The 19917-nt window shown below is 48.6% G+C and overlaps 10 protein-coding genes across 10 annotated transcripts; 4 read left to right on the top strand and 6 right to left on the bottom strand.

Annotated features, from left to right (window-relative positions):
- Positions 1-481: 481 nt before the first annotated feature.
- BKA55DRAFT_514806 (uncharacterized protein) lies at positions 482-847 on the top strand (the record flags this gene model as incomplete). Its single annotated transcript, XM_046187990.1, has 1 exon — positions 482-847. A coding segment is annotated over one exon (366 nt), but the record flags the coding sequence as incomplete, so codon positions are not given.
- BKA55DRAFT_571641 (Alpha/Beta hydrolase protein) lies at positions 820-2872 on the bottom strand. The gene is made up of 4 exons (XM_046193090.1): positions 2218-2872; positions 1519-2169; positions 1173-1449; positions 820-1097 (listed from the first exon to the last, which is right to left on the bottom strand). The coding sequence occupies exons 1-4, from the start codon at positions 2445-2447 to the stop codon at positions 1005-1007; spliced, it is 1251 nt and encodes a 416-aa protein (XP_046047961.1). The 5' UTR covers positions 2448-2872; the 3' UTR covers positions 820-1004.
- A 793-nt stretch (positions 2873-3665) lies between these two features.
- On the top strand, positions 3666-4926 carry BKA55DRAFT_65583 (uncharacterized protein). Its single transcript, XM_046197433.1, has one exon. It carries the CDS (start codon positions 3841-3843, stop codon positions 4783-4785), a length of 945 nt encoding a protein of 314 aa, XP_046047960.1. The 5' UTR covers positions 3666-3840; the 3' UTR covers positions 4786-4926.
- A 466-nt stretch (positions 4927-5392) lies between these two features.
- BKA55DRAFT_515218 (Mss4-like protein) lies at positions 5393-5993 on the bottom strand (the record flags this gene model as incomplete). The annotated part of the gene is made up of 2 exons (XM_046188006.1): positions 5393-5818; positions 5868-5993. 2 exons carry the CDS (start codon positions 5991-5993, stop codon positions 5393-5395), a joined length of 552 nt encoding a protein of 183 aa, XP_046047959.1.
- A 133-nt stretch (positions 5994-6126) lies between these two features.
- Positions 6127-6932, bottom strand: BKA55DRAFT_571637 (uncharacterized protein). Its single transcript, XM_046193089.1, has 2 exons — positions 6819-6932; positions 6127-6760 (listed from the first exon to the last, which is right to left on the bottom strand). The coding sequence occupies exons 1-2, from the start codon at positions 6901-6903 to the stop codon at positions 6342-6344; spliced, it is 504 nt and encodes a 167-aa protein (XP_046047958.1). The 5' UTR covers positions 6904-6932; the 3' UTR covers positions 6127-6341.
- Positions 6933-9243: 2311 nt separating this feature from the next.
- On the bottom strand, positions 9244-9853 carry BKA55DRAFT_691449 (uncharacterized protein; the record flags this gene model as incomplete). Its single annotated transcript, XM_046199650.1, has 2 exons — positions 9244-9688; positions 9744-9853. 2 exons carry the CDS (start codon positions 9851-9853, stop codon positions 9244-9246), a joined length of 555 nt encoding a protein of 184 aa, XP_046047957.1.
- A 1882-nt stretch (positions 9854-11735) lies between these two features.
- On the top strand, positions 11736-14101 carry BKA55DRAFT_571628 (glycosyl hydrolase). The gene has a single exon (XM_046193088.1). It carries the CDS (start codon positions 11887-11889, stop codon positions 13909-13911), a length of 2025 nt encoding a protein of 674 aa, XP_046047956.1. The 5' UTR covers positions 11736-11886; the 3' UTR covers positions 13912-14101.
- A 428-nt stretch (positions 14102-14529) lies between these two features.
- On the top strand, positions 14530-15586 carry BKA55DRAFT_514029 (uncharacterized protein; the record flags this gene model as incomplete). The annotated part of the gene is made up of 3 exons (XM_046187946.1): positions 14530-14685; positions 14742-15031; positions 15082-15586. The coding sequence occupies 3 exons, from the start codon at positions 14530-14532 to the stop codon at positions 15584-15586; spliced, it is 951 nt and encodes a 316-aa protein (XP_046047955.1).
- Positions 15587-16493: 907 nt separating this feature from the next.
- BKA55DRAFT_739403 (glycosyl hydrolase) lies at positions 16494-17739 on the bottom strand (the record flags this gene model as incomplete). The annotated part of the gene is made up of 1 exon (XM_046201417.1): positions 16494-17739. The coding sequence occupies exon 1, from the start codon at positions 17670-17672 to the stop codon at positions 16494-16496; it is 1179 nt and encodes a 392-aa protein (XP_046047954.1). The 5' UTR covers positions 17673-17739.
- Positions 17740-18198: 459 nt separating this feature from the next.
- On the bottom strand, positions 18199-19325 carry BKA55DRAFT_571620 (glycosyl hydrolase). Its single transcript, XM_046193087.1, has one exon. The coding sequence runs from the start codon at positions 19030-19032 to the stop codon at positions 18589-18591; it is 444 nt and encodes a 147-aa protein (XP_046047953.1). The 5' UTR covers positions 19033-19325; the 3' UTR covers positions 18199-18588.
- Between the last annotated feature and the right edge of the window lie 592 nt (positions 19326-19917).

Below are 19917 nucleotides of genomic sequence, written 5' to 3'. Positions count from 1 at the left end.
GCTGACGAGGAAAAACGGCGTGCATTACGGCAAAAGCTATGCCTTGAGATTGATGGAGTGGAAATAGATGAGGATAATGAAGAAAGTGATTCTGAAGAAGCAGAATCGTTTGAAGATGAAGAAATTGCAATTATGGATAGTATTATAGTCAGATAAGGCGAATTCGTTATGCTAAAGGATAAATAATTTACTATATTTCTCGCGATAGCATTTTAGTGTTTTTGCTGTATGCAACTGGAGTGAATAGTCCGGCCAAATCATGCAACTAAGCGTATGAAATAAGTGACTTCTTATTTTGGTGTAAATAGGTGGAGAAATGAGGTATCTCAATTTTCCCAGTCAGCAGACCCTTTTCCCGGTCAATGCACCCCCGTGCTTGGAGCACGGAGCCTGCGGAGTGATTCAAAGCTAAGGGGGGCCGGTCTCTAGGCCCTACCCAAGTAGTGACTAAATCAACTCTAGTAGAGTTGATTTTACATTATTCCATTCTCACAAGACAAAGTCCCTCGGATGGCGGGTCCTCCCATTGCAGAAGGTGTGGTGCATGCTTGAAGACAACAAAGCCCGCATCGTCGAGGCCCTACATGACGACCTTCACAAGCACGAACTCGAATCTCTTTCGGTTGATGTCTGCGGCATACAAACCGCATGTCTATATACATTTAAGAACCTGAAAGCATGGACATCGGACAATAAGCCGTCGAGACTCAGGGCCGTCAACTTCTTTGGCCGATCAAGGGTTCGAGAAGAGCCGAACGGCCTCGACCTCATACTCTCTGCATGGAATTATCTTTTTATGGAACTCTTCGAACCGATGATGTGTGCGATAGCTGCGGGATACAGGTAGTGGTGATCATTAATAGGTGTTGGAATGAAAGCACGCAGTTGGTATTCATCCTTGAGAACCGAGACCAGTAGAAATCTAATACTGTATTTTAATTTCGCTACAACTCTGGAGGGCGTCATCTACTATTCTTCCCATAAGCATAATCATAGTCTTGGTATTAGATGCGAGGCTGAAGCCCAGAATCCGCGATGGAATCAACCACGTCATCCCACAGGGCTTCTGGTTGCTCCAATGATGCAAAATGGCCTCCCTTGAAGTTGTGTCAGCCAATTCAAAACTCGAGACCCGTAATAAGAAGCAAGATGAGAGATTGATGTGGACTCACTCGTTCATGATGCCGGTACCACTTGACTTTTCCAATTCTATCCAACCAGTACTTTGGTGGGTTGCATATTTCTCGCCTGAACCATGAGTACGCGAAAGGACATTGAACACCATCAAATGGCGATCCGAGCCCTGATGCCCCGGAAACCATAAGTCGATACTGCCAAATCGACGTGGGATAGCACTTTGAGAACCAGTAGAGGGAGACGTTGGTAAGAATAAGCTCTAGAGAGGGTTTGGTCTCGGGATCCGACCATTGAAGAAACTTTTCTCCAATCCTGACATGATTTAGCGGCCACTTTAACAGGAGTGAGGGGAATTCTAGCTTGATAAAAGAAAAAACTTACCAAGAAAGAAGAGCGATTGGGCTACTACCAAATGCCAAGCCAAGTGTTCCAGGTCGTGTACCTTGAATTGCCGCATACGCGAAGCCCGTGGCTACAAACTCCTCGCCACGGCTCAAAGCGTCAATCTCAGCGTCTGTATATCTCCCCAATCGGATATCCTCTTTGACATTCGTTCCCTCGGGCGGTGGGATGAATAAAATGTTGACGTGTACAAGCCGGCAAGACTCAGGGTCGAGCGCAGCTACTTTGGGGGCAATGATGCCGCCAAGGTCGCCGCCTTGCACTACGTACCCGCCATGCGCCGATGTAAAGCCCATGATATGCATCAGTTTCACCAGGATTCGGGCATTATCTACATAGCTGAAATCCTTATCCAGGGGTGGCCCAGAAGAGAAGCCAAAGCCAATCAGATCGGGGACAAGGATGTGATATGGCAAAGAGTCTGAAGATGGGTACCTCTGATTGACGATATCCAGCATTGGTAAGAATTGGACAGCGGACCCAGGCCAGCCGTGAAGGAAGAGAATAGGCAGAGCATTTTTATTTTTGGAAAAGAGCGCGTTGAAACGTATTGTGTATACTTGGCCGTCATCGTCTGTGACATCTGCTGTATATTGTGGATACGAATTGAACCTGTGCTCCCATTGTTTCCTACATCATTTGTTAGCCAGTTTCTTTTTATATATAACACTGCTTTACCAGTTATAATTGTGACGCCACTCTTTCACTGCGTGGATTACCCAATCTCTGGTCGTGCCGAAACGATCGTCTCCCTGCGAGTTCTCCCAGTTCCCATCGGGGATGGGGGAATTGTCGAGGAGCAGATGGAGTTTTTCGATATCGCTTGACGGAACTGTAATTTGAAATTGTTTTATATGAGCTTCGCTTGCCACGGGATGGGGCAGCGTAGTAAAGTCCTGATCTGCCATGATTTATACTGTAATGAGGTGAAAGTCTATACGAGGGATGGTTGTGATAATGTAGTGAGAATAAACTTGGATTTTGTTTTTAACACAAATGAGGTGAGTGGGCCGTTTATCAAAGAATTCTATCAGAGCATTAGCATGCGAAAGCAAGGATATGGACTGCACGGACGGAGCTAGGGCGTCCGTCAAGGTTCTCAGAAAGTGAAGGGACTGGACTGCCAGCAAAGGTACTACGATAATGAGGAGGCTGGCGGGGACTGGTCTGAAGCCCCACCTGTGGTCCAACGGTATGTATTTCAAAAGGAGAGGATGTGCAGGGTCGGCAGTTGTTCAATACAGCAATGATTCCTTTGTATTATGTTCGTCGGGAACTTAGAATCAGAAAGTACCATACTTGACAGTTTTAGCCTTTCATCATAGCGTCGGAGTTGAGCTAGTTGCGGACTTTGTAAGCTGGCTGACAGTTTTCGCCTTTTTAAAGCTTAGCCTTCACATGTGGCCTAGCGGCAACGATGGAACTTCCCGGTCCTGATGTTACCTGAATTGATTGCATGAAGCGCTCAGTTCGTTTTGTTCGGCCGCCGCCGAGGAAGATGTACCGTGGACTTGACGGTACACGCTGTCGGCGCAAATCAACCGGTATCATGACCTCTAGCTGTACCGATCCTCTGGCCGGTCCGATTGGGCCGGCTTTTTCAATTTCGTTTTTATGACTAGAGGGGAAACCCAAGAGTTCTTTTGTGGGGCACTAGATTTACGAAGTAATGGCTATCCCCCGGAACTTGCTTTTTGCTGTTTTTCCGGCTTTGTCTGTCCTTGACAATGACAACCCCCGCTCACGAGTATTCATTCGACTTCGGGTTTTTCTGCAGCCCGGTAGGTGCTTGGCACCAGTTGTCGAGGTAGAGACCAATATGATGAAACTAGCCCTTTTGCCCAACCCAGCAGTAACCATGGTCAGGTCGTGGCGGACGAAAGCTTCAACTGCGGCCTCGCCAGCCGACAGTCTCGTCGCGCCCGGGAGACTCCAGTACAGGAACCGCTAAGATCGCGCACACTTTTATGATCATAAAGCATACGAAAATGATAGTTCCTGCTGATGTCAGGAAAGTCACGCTTGGGAAACAAAGGGAGTGGAGGGGCACAAGTGGATGGGCACCAAATGGCAGGACCAGTAAAGTCTTCCTGTGGAACACGTCGTTTGTGATGATTTTTTGGATAAACGTTAAGCCCTCGGTTTGTAAGCTCTGCTGTGGGAAAATTACTAATCGGCCCAATGGCCGGTAGCCCGTCTGTTAGGATAAATAGCGGAATACCATCCCCTTGGACGGAATATGTTTTGAGTCAGGCTACTTCATTCCTACACTAGTTTGTCTGCGTTGTACCAATTCCAACTATGACTCCTACCATCCTTGTCGCCGGCGCCACTGGCAACACCGGACGAGGCGTTGTTAAAACCTTGTCAGAACTTCTGAAAACTACCACGAACTTTTCCGGACATAGAATCCTTGCTCTTACACGTTCCTCGCGCGGAGATACAGCAAAACAGCTCGCCGAATTGCCCAACGTCGAAGTAGTAGAAAAGAATTGGGCTGAGATCACCCCGGACTGGCTCCGTCACAACAATGTTGTGAGAGCTTTCATCGCTTCACACGTGCACCCGAATCAATTCGCCGAAGAATCGACGTTTCACCTGGCTGCTCTCACAGCAGGCGTTCAGTATGTCGTACGAATCTCAACAACCGCTGCGAATGTGCGTCCGGATTGCCCCGCCTACTATCCAAGGACGCACTGGGCAATTGAAGCCTTGCTGAGCTCGCCGGAATTTGAGCGTCTGCGATGGACTTCGCTGCAGCCCAATATCTTTTCCCAATTCTACCTTTCTCCTGCCGCCGAGTTGATCAAGAACTTCCGCAAGACCGGGAAGCAGGATACCCTAAGGCTTATGGCTTCAGAGGATGCGCCTGTTGGCATCATCGACTCGAATGACGTCGGAGTTTTCGCAGCTCACCTCTTGACTGCGGATGATGTCATCCCGCACAACAAGGCTAAATACGTCTTGAACGGACCAGAGGATATCACCGGGCGCCAAATTATTACCATGATTGAGGAGTACATTGGCACCAAAGTTGAAGATGTTCGCTTTCAGGACCTATCTTTTATCGACCACCAGGCAGCCCAAAATCAGGAGTCCAAGAATCTCATTCTGTCGGTCAAGTATGCTCCGAAAACAGCCTGGGAGGGAAAGTGCGGAGCTACCACGACGAGCAAGGAGGTCCTTCAGCTAGCTGCGCCGAAACGTACGCCTGCTGAAGTTTTCAAGACAATGGTGGAGGAATAAGGAAATGCTCTCACTGAGTCCTATTTCCTATCTTCTTAGGTAGAAATGTTACGGGGATGAGAAAAAAGGTGTGAAATAGCCTAATAAAAGGAATCTCTTAAACATTCAGCCGGATCTGGTTTATATCTGTTTTTGTTCTGCGGAAGGCCTGCCTTTATGTTTTTGCCTGTGAAAGCCGCATGATAGGCTTCGTTAAACGCAATGAAATCTCGACCTTGGTGATGTGGTTAACTTGTAACTTGATGAAGTGCTCCATTTGGCGACCATACCCCTTCCAGAAACTGAGGCACCCAACATCAAGCGGCTGGGTTAACCGCGATGAATGCGGCGAAAAGGGTAGTGCAATAATCTTTCTAGCCTTGCAAAACTCGCCAAAGGCAGGGGAGTGATGGTTCTTGTGTATTGATATGCGCAAGATACTGATGCACCACGTTATTGAACTCCCGTAAAAGCCATAGCATGATATAAGCATGTCAATTATATTAACTTCATGCTCTAACATGTGTAGCACGTCGGCCTTCTTGTCTCTCTAGGGGCAACTCCTCCCGTCGTCTTCGTCGCGAAGCATTCTGTATCAGCCCAATACTAGCTGTTTGGAAAAGTCTTGTTAAACCGAAGCTTGCCCCACGATTTCCTCCACCGAAGCTTGTCCCTCGATTTGCACCATATTCTCTATATCCTTGATCCAATCCACTCTGTGCTTTACAAACTGCTCGATCGTTGGCCTCAACGCAGTCTCTGCAAGCTTGAAATCATCTACTGTGCCGATCCTAAGTATACTCGCCCCTGGGAAACTTGCACTTCTCCGGTACATCAATGACCCACAAGTACTGCAAAAGAAGTTGGTCATGACGTTCCCCTTTTGCCCGATTGTTTGTGATTGGCCGAATTGCTTAAGATTTTCTTCCCCACGAACATGCTTTAAGTGAGTGTCGAGGATAACGAAACCGGAGGTAAACATCGAAGCAGTTATCTTGCGGCAGTCACTGCAGTGGCAGACGAAGGCGACAACGAAGCCTGGTTTAGATAGAGGCTGGCAACGATGAGACACATGCGTCTTTGAGGAATTTTGAAGAACTTACAAAAGAAAGTTGCACAGTACCGCAATAGCATGTCGCTGTTGCTTCTTCCGTTGTTGACCAGCCATCTTGCGCAAGGCCGGCCCGGGGGAAGAATGGCCCTGTCCCATCGATTACTCCATCAGCCATGCTTAAAGGATATATTGGGGTGATAGATTGGAGAGAGTGGTAATCGCTTTCGCACCTCCGTTAACAAAGACAGAAAATGTTAGGCCTAGATCGTGGTCCTCGGAAATCCATGGGAAGTTTATATCATTATTTTCTCGGCTGTGAGGCTATTCTATATATTTCTATGCCTCCTGACTACTCCTTTCTCCTAATTAGACCTTTACGGTCGCAACTCCGCAACTCCGCAACTCCACACCCATATAAACCTAAATCTTTCTCGTGTTACATCGGCAAGGTAATTTATTGGGACATTACTCAACTAACGTAACCAAACTTGCGATGGCCTAAGCACAAGTCATTAACGCTAGTTCAGCCAAATACCATGTAGGATATGATACAAAGCCTGCTATTGCTCGCTTTGAGGACGTATCTGGAGAGAATATTCACCCTGTTATGCATGAGCCCTCGGCATGTGTTGTGGGTGATGAGATGGGTCAGAATGTGGTCAGCAGGTAGAGAAGGCCCGGTATTATGGACTACTTTGGGCTCTAGAGAAAGCAGTGCTCTGCTTGGTATCCTGCGGAACTTGGTTACCTGAGGCTGGAGTAGTTGGGTGGTTCCATGGTCAAGAACCTGTTGGTCGTTGGCAGCGGTCTCCGAAGTAAGAACCACGGGCCGAGAAGTCTGCAATGAGAAGCCAAGACCATCATCCAATCGCCAGCGTTCAATCCGAAAAGGTTTTTTTTGAGTCTTGGTATCCGTGCCCTCTTGGTCCTTGATCCGCTGCCCTAATCAATCCATCAGCGAGGAAGACAGCTTACAGTTACAGGCATCTTGCAATCTTACTGCGCGCTCTCTGGTTCAGTCGGTTCTGCAATTTCTTGCGCTCTCTCCGCTCCTCCAAAGTGGGCTTTTGGCCAGTGGGCACCATCTTTGCAACAAGCCGACATGAGAGGAACATCAGTCCGGGTAACATCAGGACCGGGACTCAACATTTGGGAATTTCCATCATCGCCGCTAGGCGTCATGCGAAGGGCTAAGCCTAAAAAGGCGAAAACTGTCAGCCAGCTTATAAAGCCTGTAACTAGGTCGACTCCGACGCTATGATGGAAAGGGCAAAAACGGTCAGCTAGCTTATAAAGCCTGTAACTAGGTCAACTCCAACGCTATGATGGACAGCGCTCATCATAAATCAATCAAATCAACTTTGAGGTAAAAGTTGATTTGTTTGATGGGGCTTCGGTCCAAAGTTGATTGGTTTGATTTGATTGGCTCGTCTCAATCAATTGTATGGGAGGCCTATATATTGAGTATGTGAACAGACCTGCGTATATCGATATCCACCGAAATTCTGGCCCTTATATCGATATCCAGATAAGTGGGAGAAATTATCTGGATATCGATATACCCAGGTAGATATCCATACAGCCACATAGCCACTTTAGCAAGGTTGATATCCAGATAAACCACATATAATTCTTGCAGGCTAGAGGAAAGAACAAGAAAGTGCCCTAATCTAGAAAGTCCTCTGCCTCTGTTTCAACGCTAAATTCAACAGTAACGCTCGAAATAACGCCCCTGCCGCCGTGAGACCTAGGCACGATGATACGCTCGCGCATCCAGTTGCCCACACACTCAACCTTCGCCAGGTTCTCGCAGATCATGCTCTCTCTATCCCATGATAGCGTACGCCGCGCCGATGAGAAGTGAGACTCAACATCAGATGATTCAGGAGGGATTGAGAGGATATCAATTGCCATGCGGGATAACCGCGGATATGCTTTCCTTTGATCTCGATGTAGCCACCATCCGAGTAACGAGAGGGAAAGAAAGCATCAATCCGAGGACGTTTGACTTCCCTTTCATCATCTAGAACATCAGAACTGCCCCCAATGAGCGTGCGATCGAGGGAAGAGATAATATCGGCATGACACCGCCGGGCATGATCAGGGCTGCCGTCAGATCAATCAAATCAGATTAGGACGTAAATCTGAACTGAACTGATAATTTGCCCTCTACATCTGATCTGATTGATTGATTGATAGATATCTGATATATAATAGGTCACGTGGAGCTATTCCCAGCCTCACGATTCTGCCCGTGGGATCTGACTGCCTTGTTGCTTAAGCATAGCCCCCTCAGAGTAACACACCCTCCCCTTATCCAGTTCTTCAGTAATTGGATCGACTCAATGCTCGATCCAAGTAGAGAATGTCGCTGTGAGCTGACTGTAAGCTTCGCAAGAACTGAATGTTCTCTCACAATCGGTTGACATGGCCGAGATTGCAAGGGCATCCAATGCAAATCTACTCAAACGCGGTATTGCTATGATCAATCCACCAAAGTCTGGCTAAATCTATGCCGTATCAGAGCGAGAGGTAGAAAAAAGGGGTGATCTACCGTATTTACTCACGAGATTCGGAATGCCCTGTGGAGTCAACTACCCTTCTTACGGCTGATTTAGCAGCATATAATTGGCCTTTTTGGATTTAACACGGCTATAATCGACTTTTTGAGAGTCTAAAAGGAATGAGCCACTTAGTACATGGCATTTGACTCCACAGGGCGTTCCGAATCTCACGAGTAAATACGGGTACCTTTAGATTCGCCTCTACCTAAGACCCCGGCAAGCAAGGGTCCAGGACCAATCAGCTCGGCTGACCCCTGTAACATCGTAGCTTTTCAGGAAGAGCCACCCTCTCCGGAGCCGGAACATACAGATGATCCGGCGGTTCTAGGGTAGCTGCTCTCCATTCAGATATATCAGATGTACAGATGCTTGTGTTTGAATTGATTGATCTGACGAAATTTCATATCTGATTTGAATTGATTGATCTGATTGATATATCTGATTGTTAATCTGATCTGACGGCAGCCCTGGGCATGATGCCACGCGTTGTCCCGCGTCCGATTCGCCCAGGGCTTATCGGCAGGGCAATGGAGACATCGATACATCACCATGCCCCTAGATTTGCGCGTACGTGACCAGCCGGTGGTGTTCTGGGTGTTTTCATCAGGATACGTTGCTTTGAAGAAGAGGAAAAAGTCCAGAGACGTCCCAGTAATGGGCTGGTCCGAAATCGAGGGCGTAGAGGCGGCGGTGGTCTGAGATGATGTCATGGTCGATAAATCACCTGGATAAGCTAATTGTGCTAGAATACCTAGGGGCGTTTGAACGAGTACTGAGATGGTGGTGCTGATGAAATTGAGAGAAGTCTTTTCATCATCTAATCAGTTGATAAGATCTTTTCAGCCAATCAGAGAGCGGTATTTAGGTGGATATCATTCTGGATATCCATTTAAGAGGCAGAGAGTTATATCGATATCGATATATATCAGTATCGATATATCCAGATAGCACAGTTGATATCGATATATCATATCCAAATACGCAGGTCTGGATAAGACCAACACCGAAGCCAGCAAAGAAGCGACCTGCCAGAAACAGCGGAATGTCGGTCGCGACAGTGTGCAAAACAACTCCAAGGTTGAAGACCCAAGTCGAGATCATCAAACCAGGGCGACGACCAAGCCAGTCAGATAAGAGAGGCGAGGCAAGGGCACCGAAAAAGGTACCTGCAGAGAGAATAGACACGATGGCTGATTCTTGAGACGAAGTGATGTTGGGGTTTCCTTTAGCATCAACATAACCAGTGCTGAATTCGCGCTGCCAGTAAGGCATAGCCAAGATACCGCCGATGGTGCCAGTGTCATAGCTGTAGAACATGTCAGTTAGCTTGCACTTATGGAGAGAGGGAAGAGGTGGCAAACCCAAAGAGAACACCGCCAAAGGCTACGAAGAATCCGACGGCGATGGCAGGCCACGCTTTACCAGGGTCATCTCGAGGCCTCGCAAGAGACACTTTGCCGGTAAGTCCCATCTTCAAAGTGAAGAAGGGTGCCGAGTCACTGCTGAGATAAAAGATAAAATAGTCAAGAAAAAGGTGTTTGGCAGCTGTGAGTAGAGGGATCGCTGTTGCAAAGATGATCTTGGCTGTGGGAATAATCACCCTCTTATAGATTCTTCGTAGCCTTGAGATTTATCTTGTCTTCGACCGAATTCTGTAGGTTGCGCCTGAGGAGAGGCTGGATCCAACACTGGTGACTTGGCCAATCTCTTTGATCGCATCTGGCTTTAGGAAAGAGTGACACGAGTCGGAGACGTTCTTTTCACATGTCTGCCAAGCCATTCATCGAGATCCCTGTGATTGTGCTATAGGGAAGCTGGTGTTGAGAGCCGTCGAGAAGGACTATCTCAGATCCCGGAGATATTGATGTGAGATGGCGTCGAATAGAACCAATAATCTGTCGCACCTCGAAGTAGTTCATCTGTTGGTTCATGGGATTCTACAAGTGAGCAAGGATTGCGTGTGACTTCGACATGGATAAGCAGCTTCCACAGCGAAGCCGGGCGATTTTGACCCTGGATCGTTTCTAGAATGCGTCGGTGAGGCCGAAGCTAACTTGAACTAATGTCCCCATCATCTGCATCTTTGCCCGCAATAATGCAATAGTGACCGGACTTGGAACTGGGGATAGCATCATGTTGGGTGCGGGGTTGGGCTGTTGGCTGTTGGAGCTGAGCTATTGTGCAGACTTTTTTGTTTGGCCAGCGCTTGTAATAGCCAGAACTGGACAGACATTAAGCCATGTTGGGTTTAGACAAGAGCTATTATACCCTCCCTATAGGAGCCCCCTCACAGAAGTGGATTTGCATCCTTACAACTCCCCCGCACAACCAAATTAATCCCCATGGAGGTTAATCCGCGTCTGTAAGCACCGACGACACACTTTCGGTCAATGTCACCTTGTCCCTGCCAATGATCGTCCAAGGATTTCATTTGTCGGGCTGGCAAGAAAGCATGATGTAACATTTGCCCTTGCAAGTGGACGCCTCTGACGCTTAGACGCGTGATTAAGGTGTCAGCCCGCCTTCCATTTACCTTCCAGAAACCCGCTAGCAGACACATCGCTTACTAGCGTCTGCACTGTTTCGAGTCAAAGCGTTGCATTGAGAGAGGATCACCACCATAACAGCTCGAAAGTCAGCTAGTCCACATGTGGTATGTCGAGCGTCCCATGCATTCCGTGAGATCGTTGTTAATACTCCGTACTTCCTTAGACAATAGCCTAGACAAGGTTCACTGTCTTCGTTCAAGCCTGTTCTGTCCTTGCATGCATGTTCCACCATTGGGCTTGACATCCTTGCATGCTGATTCTCATTTCCCATTTCGCCTAACTTGCTGTATTGGAGAATACGGCAGGTGGAGCTCTCACAATTGACCATTGGCGCGGAGTTGTTTCTCATGTCCGCGCTCGTCTAGACTCGGCAAATGCACTAAGCGCATGGTCAACGGGCGACTCTAAATGACGAGTCTCTAAGCTTGAGCAAGCAGTTGATCCGTGCTTCACCTCGTTTGCGAGAATTGTCAAAGCTCTGTCAGAATTATGGCATGTTAGTGACAATTACGGAGTAGCTTGTGCAAGGATTTCATTCCGCCGCGGAATATCTTCCATCGATCTTGCCCACTTCGAGTCATGCGATAATACTGTACTGACAGCTTGGCTCTGCATCGCATCCGTAGCGCCCGCCATATTCCCTGCAGCGCATGCGTGGAACGTCTCGAGTGCTTCTAGCTCATTTGAGCCTAGTCACTGTTCTCCGCATGCCTTCTCCGCAACTCCAGCAGAAAGTTTGTGTTGCTGATGTACTCCGTACTCATGTGCACATTCGGTTCAGGCCATGACTCTAAATTGATAGTGCTCCAAGATTGCGACTTGTGAGCTTTGTACTTGAGATATATAAAAGCTTCCGTGGAACTGCGATTAGTGAAGGAGTGATCAGGGCAAGCCCAGCCTGTTGCCCAGATCTGATTTTCTCTATCCCTATACTCCACTTGCCCCTCAAGTCATCATGCTCTATTCAGCCCTTCTCCCAGTAGCCGCCACCTTGGTCGCTGGAGCTTCGCTCCCTCACTTTAAAAATTGCCATCTCAAAAGTTACCCAGGTCCAGAAAATCCAGGTTTCGAGACTGGTGATCTCAAAGGCTGGAAGGTCGTCAATGGCACTGCGTTCGGCAAAGACTCCATCTCCAGTGATGTATCCTACTGGGATGGTCCTTTTCATCAAGATGGCAAAAACTTTCTTCTTGGCTTCAAGCAGGCTGGCGAGGAAGCCGTTGGCGAACTCAAGTCAAGCACCTTCAGAGCCAGCTCTGTCCTGAGTTTTCTGGTTGGAGGTGGCTACGACCCTGATCACCTCTACGTTGCTCTTGTGCGCGACTCGGACGGAAAGCCCCTTCTGAAGCAGACAGCTACTAACGATGAGGCTCTCATTCGTATCACTTGGGACACAAGCAAGTGGCAGGGTCAGAAGGTGCACATCCTTGTGCATGACAGTAGCATGTCAAAGTCCTGGGGTCACATCAACATCGATGATGTCCGCGTTGGCTGCCATGCTCTTGGAGACGGCAAAGACCTCTCGTTCAACATCCTCGGTCAGGCAAACCAAGTCCCTCACAGCTCCTCCACTTGCTCCTCCTACGCTGCCGACCCCATTAGACCCCAATACCACTACACGCCTTACCAGGGGTGGATCAACGATCCCGCAGGTCTGGCTGAGTTCCATGGGGCTCATCACCTCTTCAGTCAATATTACCCAGAGGCTCCGCTGTGGGGTCCGATGCATTGGGCACACGCCAAGAGCACTGATGCGGTTCATTGGCGCGAACAGCCGGTTGCTTTGTATCCTGCTAAAGTGAGCAATTCGAGTGATGACTCTGGTCGCTTTACTGGGAGCGGAGTCGTCGACAAGAAGAAGAATGAGCTGCGGCTTATCTTGACTGACTACATCAATCTCGCTTATCATCCTGATGCAGTCCAGGAGAGTGTTATTACGGCAACAAGCAAAGATGGAATCAAGTTTGATCTTGCCAAGAAACCCATCATCTCGGGCCCTCCCGAAGGAGAAGATCCATTCTTCCGAGACCCCAAGGTCTTCCGTGATCCGACCGACAACAAGTGGAAGATGGCCGTTGGCGCCACTAACGGTGAAAGTGGTCAAGTCCAGCTGTACGAATCCGACGACCTCGATTCCTGGTCTCATGTCGGCGTTCTGTATACCGGCGATGGCAGCACTGGAAAGCTATGGGAGTGCCCCAATTTCTTCCCACTAGGAGACAAATGGGTTCTCTTTTATGGCGGCAATGGACTTGGTTGGTACGAGACTGGCACGTATAATGGAACAACTTTCACGAGCGAGAAGCGCGGTCTTCTTGATGAGGGCCCTTCTAGTTATGCTATGCAGTGGTACCAGGATGAAGCGGGTCGTGATCTAGCGATTACCTGGATGGCGAACTGGCCTAGTCCCAAGTGGCCAAGCCGCGTGAACGGATGGGCTGGACAGCAGTCAATCACTCGCGAGCTGTTCATCCGCAAGGATGGTGGTTTGGGTCATCGTCCGATTCCGGAGCTGAAGACCCTTGCATCTGGCCGGACTAAGAAAATTGGAGCTACAAAGGTTACTCGAAAGGGTCTCCATGTTGGCAGCTCCAACAGCGCTAGACTGACCCTTGCCATCGATCTCACTGCTTCGGATGCTACGTCCTTCGCCCTCTCGCTCTTCAAGTCCGCTGGTGAATCTGTGGTGCTGACATTCGACAAGGAGGCTGGAAGCCTCACCCTTGACACTACCAATGCTGGTTATGGGCAGGCGGGCAAGTGGAAGGCTTTTGTTGATATTGCTGATGACAAAAAGTTCAGTCTGGATATTTTTCTTGATAAGTCTGTGCTTGAGATTTTTAGCGGTGATGGAACGGTGTTTTCGGCTACTGTCTTTCCAAGATATCAGGAGTCGCAGGACATTAGCTTAGTCGCGAGTGGTGGTGCTTTGGCAGTGGAGTCAATTGCGCTTACGCCACTCGGCTCCAGCTGGTGTTGATTAGTTCACAAAATTGGTCAAAATTCGTTTTGGAGACGTTTGGATGAGACGAGTTGCGGGTTCCGGGGTGGTTTATGCATGGCTGGATAGATGAGGTGGGCTGTTGGAAAGGGTGGCGTGGTTTTATTTAACCCTTGTACAGAGTACCGTGATTAGAAACAATGTAGCTTTGGATGGGCTCTCATTCAAGTAACGTCGCGGAAGATGTGCAACGAGTGGCGCTACTCGATTTGATTCGTGATATACGATTTGATGAGGCATGAAGAATGCTCACTATTGTGTTGATAAATCAAGTCCATTGGACATGTTCTCCTCGGCTGGTTCAGTCTTCCAAGCTGCATGCACACCTGAGGCCCGGCTCACGCTAGCCCCGTGGGGAATGTGCAAATTAGCCTCCACTGATGGCCTGCTTGGACCTGCACCTAGACAAACGCAACGCAACGCAACGCAACCACACCTGGAGACTAGTGGTTCAGCAAAGGCGGGGTAAAGCAATGGTTTGCGCCCTGTTGATCTCTATATTAATCCTGTCTCCACCCTGAGCCATTCTCTCCTTTCTTATCGTTGGACTACCCGTGGAACCACTCTCTTGCTCATGAATTAGCCTGTTGTGACACAATGTCTGTCCCTGAGGCATGGCCCTCGAGCCCAGCGAAACTCACCTTGGAAGCTTGGTCGCAGGGTTGTATGATTGGGGCTTTGATCATCATGATTGGTATCACCTTAGCTAATATGCGGCGTGGCGTATTGCTACACAAACTTATCTTGATCGAGGTGAGCATCTTTATCGGTATCGCATTAATACATAACCATCTCACAAATCTTATAAGCTGCTTCTGGCGATGCCAAATGGCTTCTTTACCTTTTTCGACCCTCCGACCTGGGGATGGTATCTTTCCTCGACTGTCATTTTCCTCATCATCTCATGGAATCTGCATAACGTCATCGCCTGGATGAAGAACAAGCCCTTCCTTTCAAAGCGAAATAACGCTATATATATCGGCACTATTATACTAGTCCAACCCTACTGGGTCCTCGAGATCTATGCCAACTTCACCTACTTTAATACTCTTAATAATCACCTTTTCGTCTCAATCCGACCGCTTGAGGCTGTCTGCCGGTAAGCATCACCACCAAGAGATACTTGGCAATTTAACTGATAAATATTAGTGACCCTTGGTGGATTTTTACAGCCATTAACCTTTTTTGGAATATCAAATACCGTTATGAGTTTAAGCCTCTAGAAATTATCCGCATATCCCCCCGTTTCGGTCTTTTGCTATTGAGCATGTCTCTCAGTATCATCTTTATCACTGTCGATCTTCTCTCCGTCACCCCCGTTATCCCGATCGGTTATATCAATCCCTTCTGGAAGTTTGCATTTATCTTCAAATGCTTCACCGATACGATCGTTCTGGACGACTTCAAAACCGCACTAGATAAGCTGAGTCGATACAAAATGAATCAGAACTATCCGCTTCCTTTTAGCAGACCCAGCAGTCAGATACAGAACCAGATGCCTAGGCCAAGCGTGGAAAATTTCCATGATATCTGCCGTCTTGAAAGCTTGAGCGTGACAGTTGAGCATTTGGAAAAGGCGGACAATTCTATAATTCGTGCTCCGGCACGAGTAGTAAGGACCTCCGATGCTGGGCTTTTAGGCAGAACGTACTGAAGAGCTAGTCTGCGCTGCGCTCAACACTTCTGTTCCTTATATCTGGGCAACAATAACGAGTGTAATTTGATGTCAATAAATGTTGTTAATCTACGAGGGATCTTATGTGCCAATCCGTTTCGCCTAATGGTCTTTGCTAATTGTACCAGCCACTACTCATGTTCTCTCGTAGAGGCGGCCAGAAAACTGTGAGGTTCGTCTCCATAGACCTGATTGAACGTATTAGAAGTCAGCTAGCGATTCCCAAACAGAGCCTACCGTGTCCTAGCTTCCGCTTTGGTAGAGCCTTCACATACCTTTCAGAGTCTTCACATAAATTTAGTAGTCTTTACATAATTTTAGAAGCCTCTACACAATCTTAGAAGAGACTTTATATGACATGGAGGAGCGTTAAATGGTAGCATATGGCTAGTGATTTCCCATGAGATATTTCCACGGTGGGATTGGGAGTCTGTGACTGGGCTGCTGCATGGTTTCATTGAGCTCTAGCATACAATAATGTGTTCAGTCCATGATCAAGCGATGGTGGTAACAATTGACAATCTAAAGCTGAAACAACTGCGGCCCTACTTGTCGACACTAAGCCCTCCGAAGGCTCAGTGCGGCGCATTTCCTATACCGTGCGGCGTGAGCGAGCCTTGTGCACCTACTCAAGCATCTAGAGTAGAAAATGCATCGCGCCTCCAATTTGGACACGTTTAACAGAAACGCAAAATGCAGCGCGTTTCTTACACGAGAGCTAGTGCCAACTGTTCGACTCCTCACTTTCCCTTTTATTTGACTAGACTGCTGGAAGATATGCAGCAAATGGTTTCTATCTATCGAAGTGAGCGGCACGACAACCCCTGTGTCTACTCTGACTATTCTCCACAGCGTAGTCGATAGGTGTTGTACAAATAGCTAGAAACTATTTCTTACAACCAGCGTGGCTAAACGACGCCAACGTCAAACTTCCCTTATCCGACACAAGCTGAATGCCCCGCGCCGCTTTATTGGGATAAATTAGGCCCGATAGCACGGCCACACCGCCATTCACGAATACCTCCACTGAATTCCAATCCACATATATCACCAGCTCGACCGTATTCGTTCCTGAAGGATTCGGTGCCGTCCGCACAGCGTCGTACGCCTTCTTCGGGCCCTCCGCAAGGGAGTCCGTCGCAGAACCGTCCGAGTCTCTGACCAGAAACGCTTCGGAATTCACGAAGTTGTAACCGACGGTCGTGCTAAAAGACCCGTCGGATTTGATGCGAAAGCGGACTTCGTTGCCGCTGTCGCCGTCACTCTTGGAGATCGTGGCGCGGATGACGTATGCACCTTCCGCAAGGTTGCTTGGGAGAGATGCAGTCGCGGGATCCGTCGTGATGGTCTTCCCGCTCACGGAGCTGGGAGATTCGACGGCTTCACACCCTCCTATTGGGCTGCTCACCAAGGTGGAAGAACCATTGACAGTCTTGAGCTTGATCTCCCGAACCAGACTGGTCTGGCCAGCGAAGTCTCTGTAATAAGGCAGCGTCGCTGCGTAGTCCCAGTTATTCACCCAAGCAATGGCGTAGCGACTGCCGTATCTGTCTTTCGGATTTTCCCAGCTGACCGTGGCGTAGAAGTCGGGCCCGTCATCCATCCATTGCGGGAAGCTGTTCGTGGCGGCGAAGCCTTTGCCGTCCCATTTTCCGGTCCAATATGCGGTTCCTGTCGTCCTACCGTAGCGGTAGCCGTTCGCGCCCATGGCGAGAACCCAGGTGCGCTTTGTGGTGTCTCCGTCTAGGTCGATCTGATATAAATCTGGGCACTCGAGGGTGCCCAGGTCTACATTGGCGTCCCCAGGTACGAAGTCAGACGTATGCACCCAGGTCCTAAGGTCTTTGGAGGTGTAGAAACCAATCTTGTTACCCTCGGCGAGTGACATAGCCCAATACCCCGCTTCGTCATCCCAGAAGATCTTGGGATCTCGAAATGCGGGTTTAGTACTCGGGCTCGGGTTTGGCATTACAGGACTGCCCTCATAAGGGGTAAAGCTATACCCATTGTCGGTGGAATAGAAAAGAGACTGCTGTTGCACCCCATCTGCCATCTGTGTGAGCATGGCCACGACCAGGGCTGCCGTCAGATCAATCAAATCAGATTAGGACGTAAATCTGAACTGAACTGATAATTTGCCCTCTACATCTGATCTGATTGATTGATTGATAGATATCTGATATATAATAGGTCACGTGGAGCTATTCCCAGCCTCACGATTCTGCCCGTGGGATCTGACTGCCTTGTTGCTTAAGCATAGCCCCCTCAGAGTAACACACCCTCCCCTTATCCAGTTCTTCAGTAATTGGATCGACTCAATGCTCGATCCAAGTAGAGAATGTCGCTGTGAGCTGACTGTAAGCTTCGCAAGACTGAATGTTCTCTCACAATCGGTTGACATGGCCGAGATTGCAAGGGCATCCAATGCAAATCTACTCAAACGCGGTATTGCTATGATCAATCCACCAAAGTCTGGCTAAATCTATGCCGTATCAGAGCGAGAGGTAGAAAAAAGGGGTGATCTACCGTATTTACTCACGAGATTCGGAACGCCCTGTGGAGTCAACTACCCTTCTTACGGCTGATTTAGCAGCATATAATTGGCCTTTTTGGATTTAACACGACTATAATCGACTTTTTGAGAGTCTAAAAGGAATGAGCCACTTAGTACATGGCATTTGACTCCACAGGGCGTTCCGAATCTCACGAGTAAATACGGGTACCTTTAGATTCGCCTCTACCTAAGACCCCGGCAAGCAAGGGTCCAGGACCAATCAGCTCGGCTGACCCCTGTAACATCGTAGCTTTTCAGGAAGAGCCACCCTCTCCGGAGCCGGAACATACAGATGATCCGGCGGTTCTAGGGTAGCTGCTCTCCATTCAGATATATCAGATGTACAGATGCTTGTGTTTGAATTGATTGATCTGACGAAATTTCATATCTGATTTGAATTGATTGATCTGATTGATATATCTGATTGTTAATCTGATCTGACGGCAGCCCTGGCCACGACGGTATTCTTGCCAAAGCCAGCCGTGTTCTCCGTGTCGACCACGGCGCTGCCGGTTTCAATGTCTCCGAGGATTTTGCCGCTGGGAGGGTTCGGTTTGTATTTCTCGATAGCTACGCCCCGGCGAGTCCAGGATACCATGTCGGTACTCGTGATGTGGTACCATTCCGTCCCCCCTGCACCAGGGTTTGAGGCGTCCCAGTTGGAGTTGTATAGGTAGTAGAGATGCCATTCATCCCCGAGGAAGAACGGACGTTGAGGGTCATTCATCCATTTCTTCTCGGGGGTGATGTGATAGCTGGGTCGGGTCTGGCTGGCAGCAAGTGGGATTGTACTGGCGTACAAGGCGAACGTCAGCAATGAAAAGAAGCGGAGCGTCAGCGTCTCCGGGAAGAGTGTGAGAAATCTCAGCATGGTAACGATGAATGGATAGGCCTTCAGATTGTCGTGCTACCTGGCAAAGCAAACAACGTGAATGTCCTCCCTTTGTTCATACTTATATATAGGCTGTTCGCCTAAGAAATGAGCGATCTGACTGAAGGCTTATTCGACGTCAGTCTCCACGAACCGACGTAGTATACCCCCGTCAAATCAGATTGAGCCCCGGCATATAATAGTAGGGCCCAACACCAATGAGCGGCCGTCGTATGACCACAACGAATAGCGAAAGCCCGATTTCCCTCCATGTGTCAAGGCGCCTAAACGTGAACTTGACCAAGCAATACAATATTAAAGCCTTCGCACGCGTGGTACAGTAGCACTTCAATCTTAATGATGCGGGGTCGCCGCCTAGCTAGGCGCAGCTGCTGGAACGCGCTAAAACTACGAAAAGGTTGCGGAGATGCGGGGGAAGTGATAGAAGAGGAAAGAATGCGGGGGAGTGATATACAGAAGAGGAAAGGAAATGCAGTAGATCCTGTGCGTCTAGTTACTACGAAGGTCCAGGAAAACTCTGACTCCTTATTCCTAGGACCATTTGGGCAGGTGAGGAGGATGTCCTCAGTTCTTACACATTTCTTGATACGGAGCGGTGGTTCGCAACACAAGTCGGAAAAATATTCTGCCGACTGGATATCTTGTACCAAGAGAGAGCATAACGCTAGAACAAACTAACGATTTGAGAGAGCATTGCAAAGACAACATCTACGTGTTAGTTAGGAAGAAGAAATTGAACCTTGCTGAGGCTGATGCGGGGCCCGTCCCGTCGGGCGGAGAGGCTTGGCAGCTACGCCAGTAGCTAGGTGGAGTAGTGGGGCCTCGCACATTTCTGGAAAGCCGCTAGAAGGTTTAACAACACTC

The sequence above is a fragment of the Fusarium redolens genome, assembly GCF_020744475.1.
Source record: "Fusarium redolens strain MPI-CAGE-AT-0023 chromosome Unknown BKA55scaffold_10, whole genome shotgun sequence".
Lineage (NCBI taxonomy): Eukaryota > Fungi > Ascomycota > Sordariomycetes > Hypocreales > Nectriaceae > Fusarium > Fusarium redolens.
This window is presented reverse-complemented; position numbering and strand designations above follow the sequence as displayed.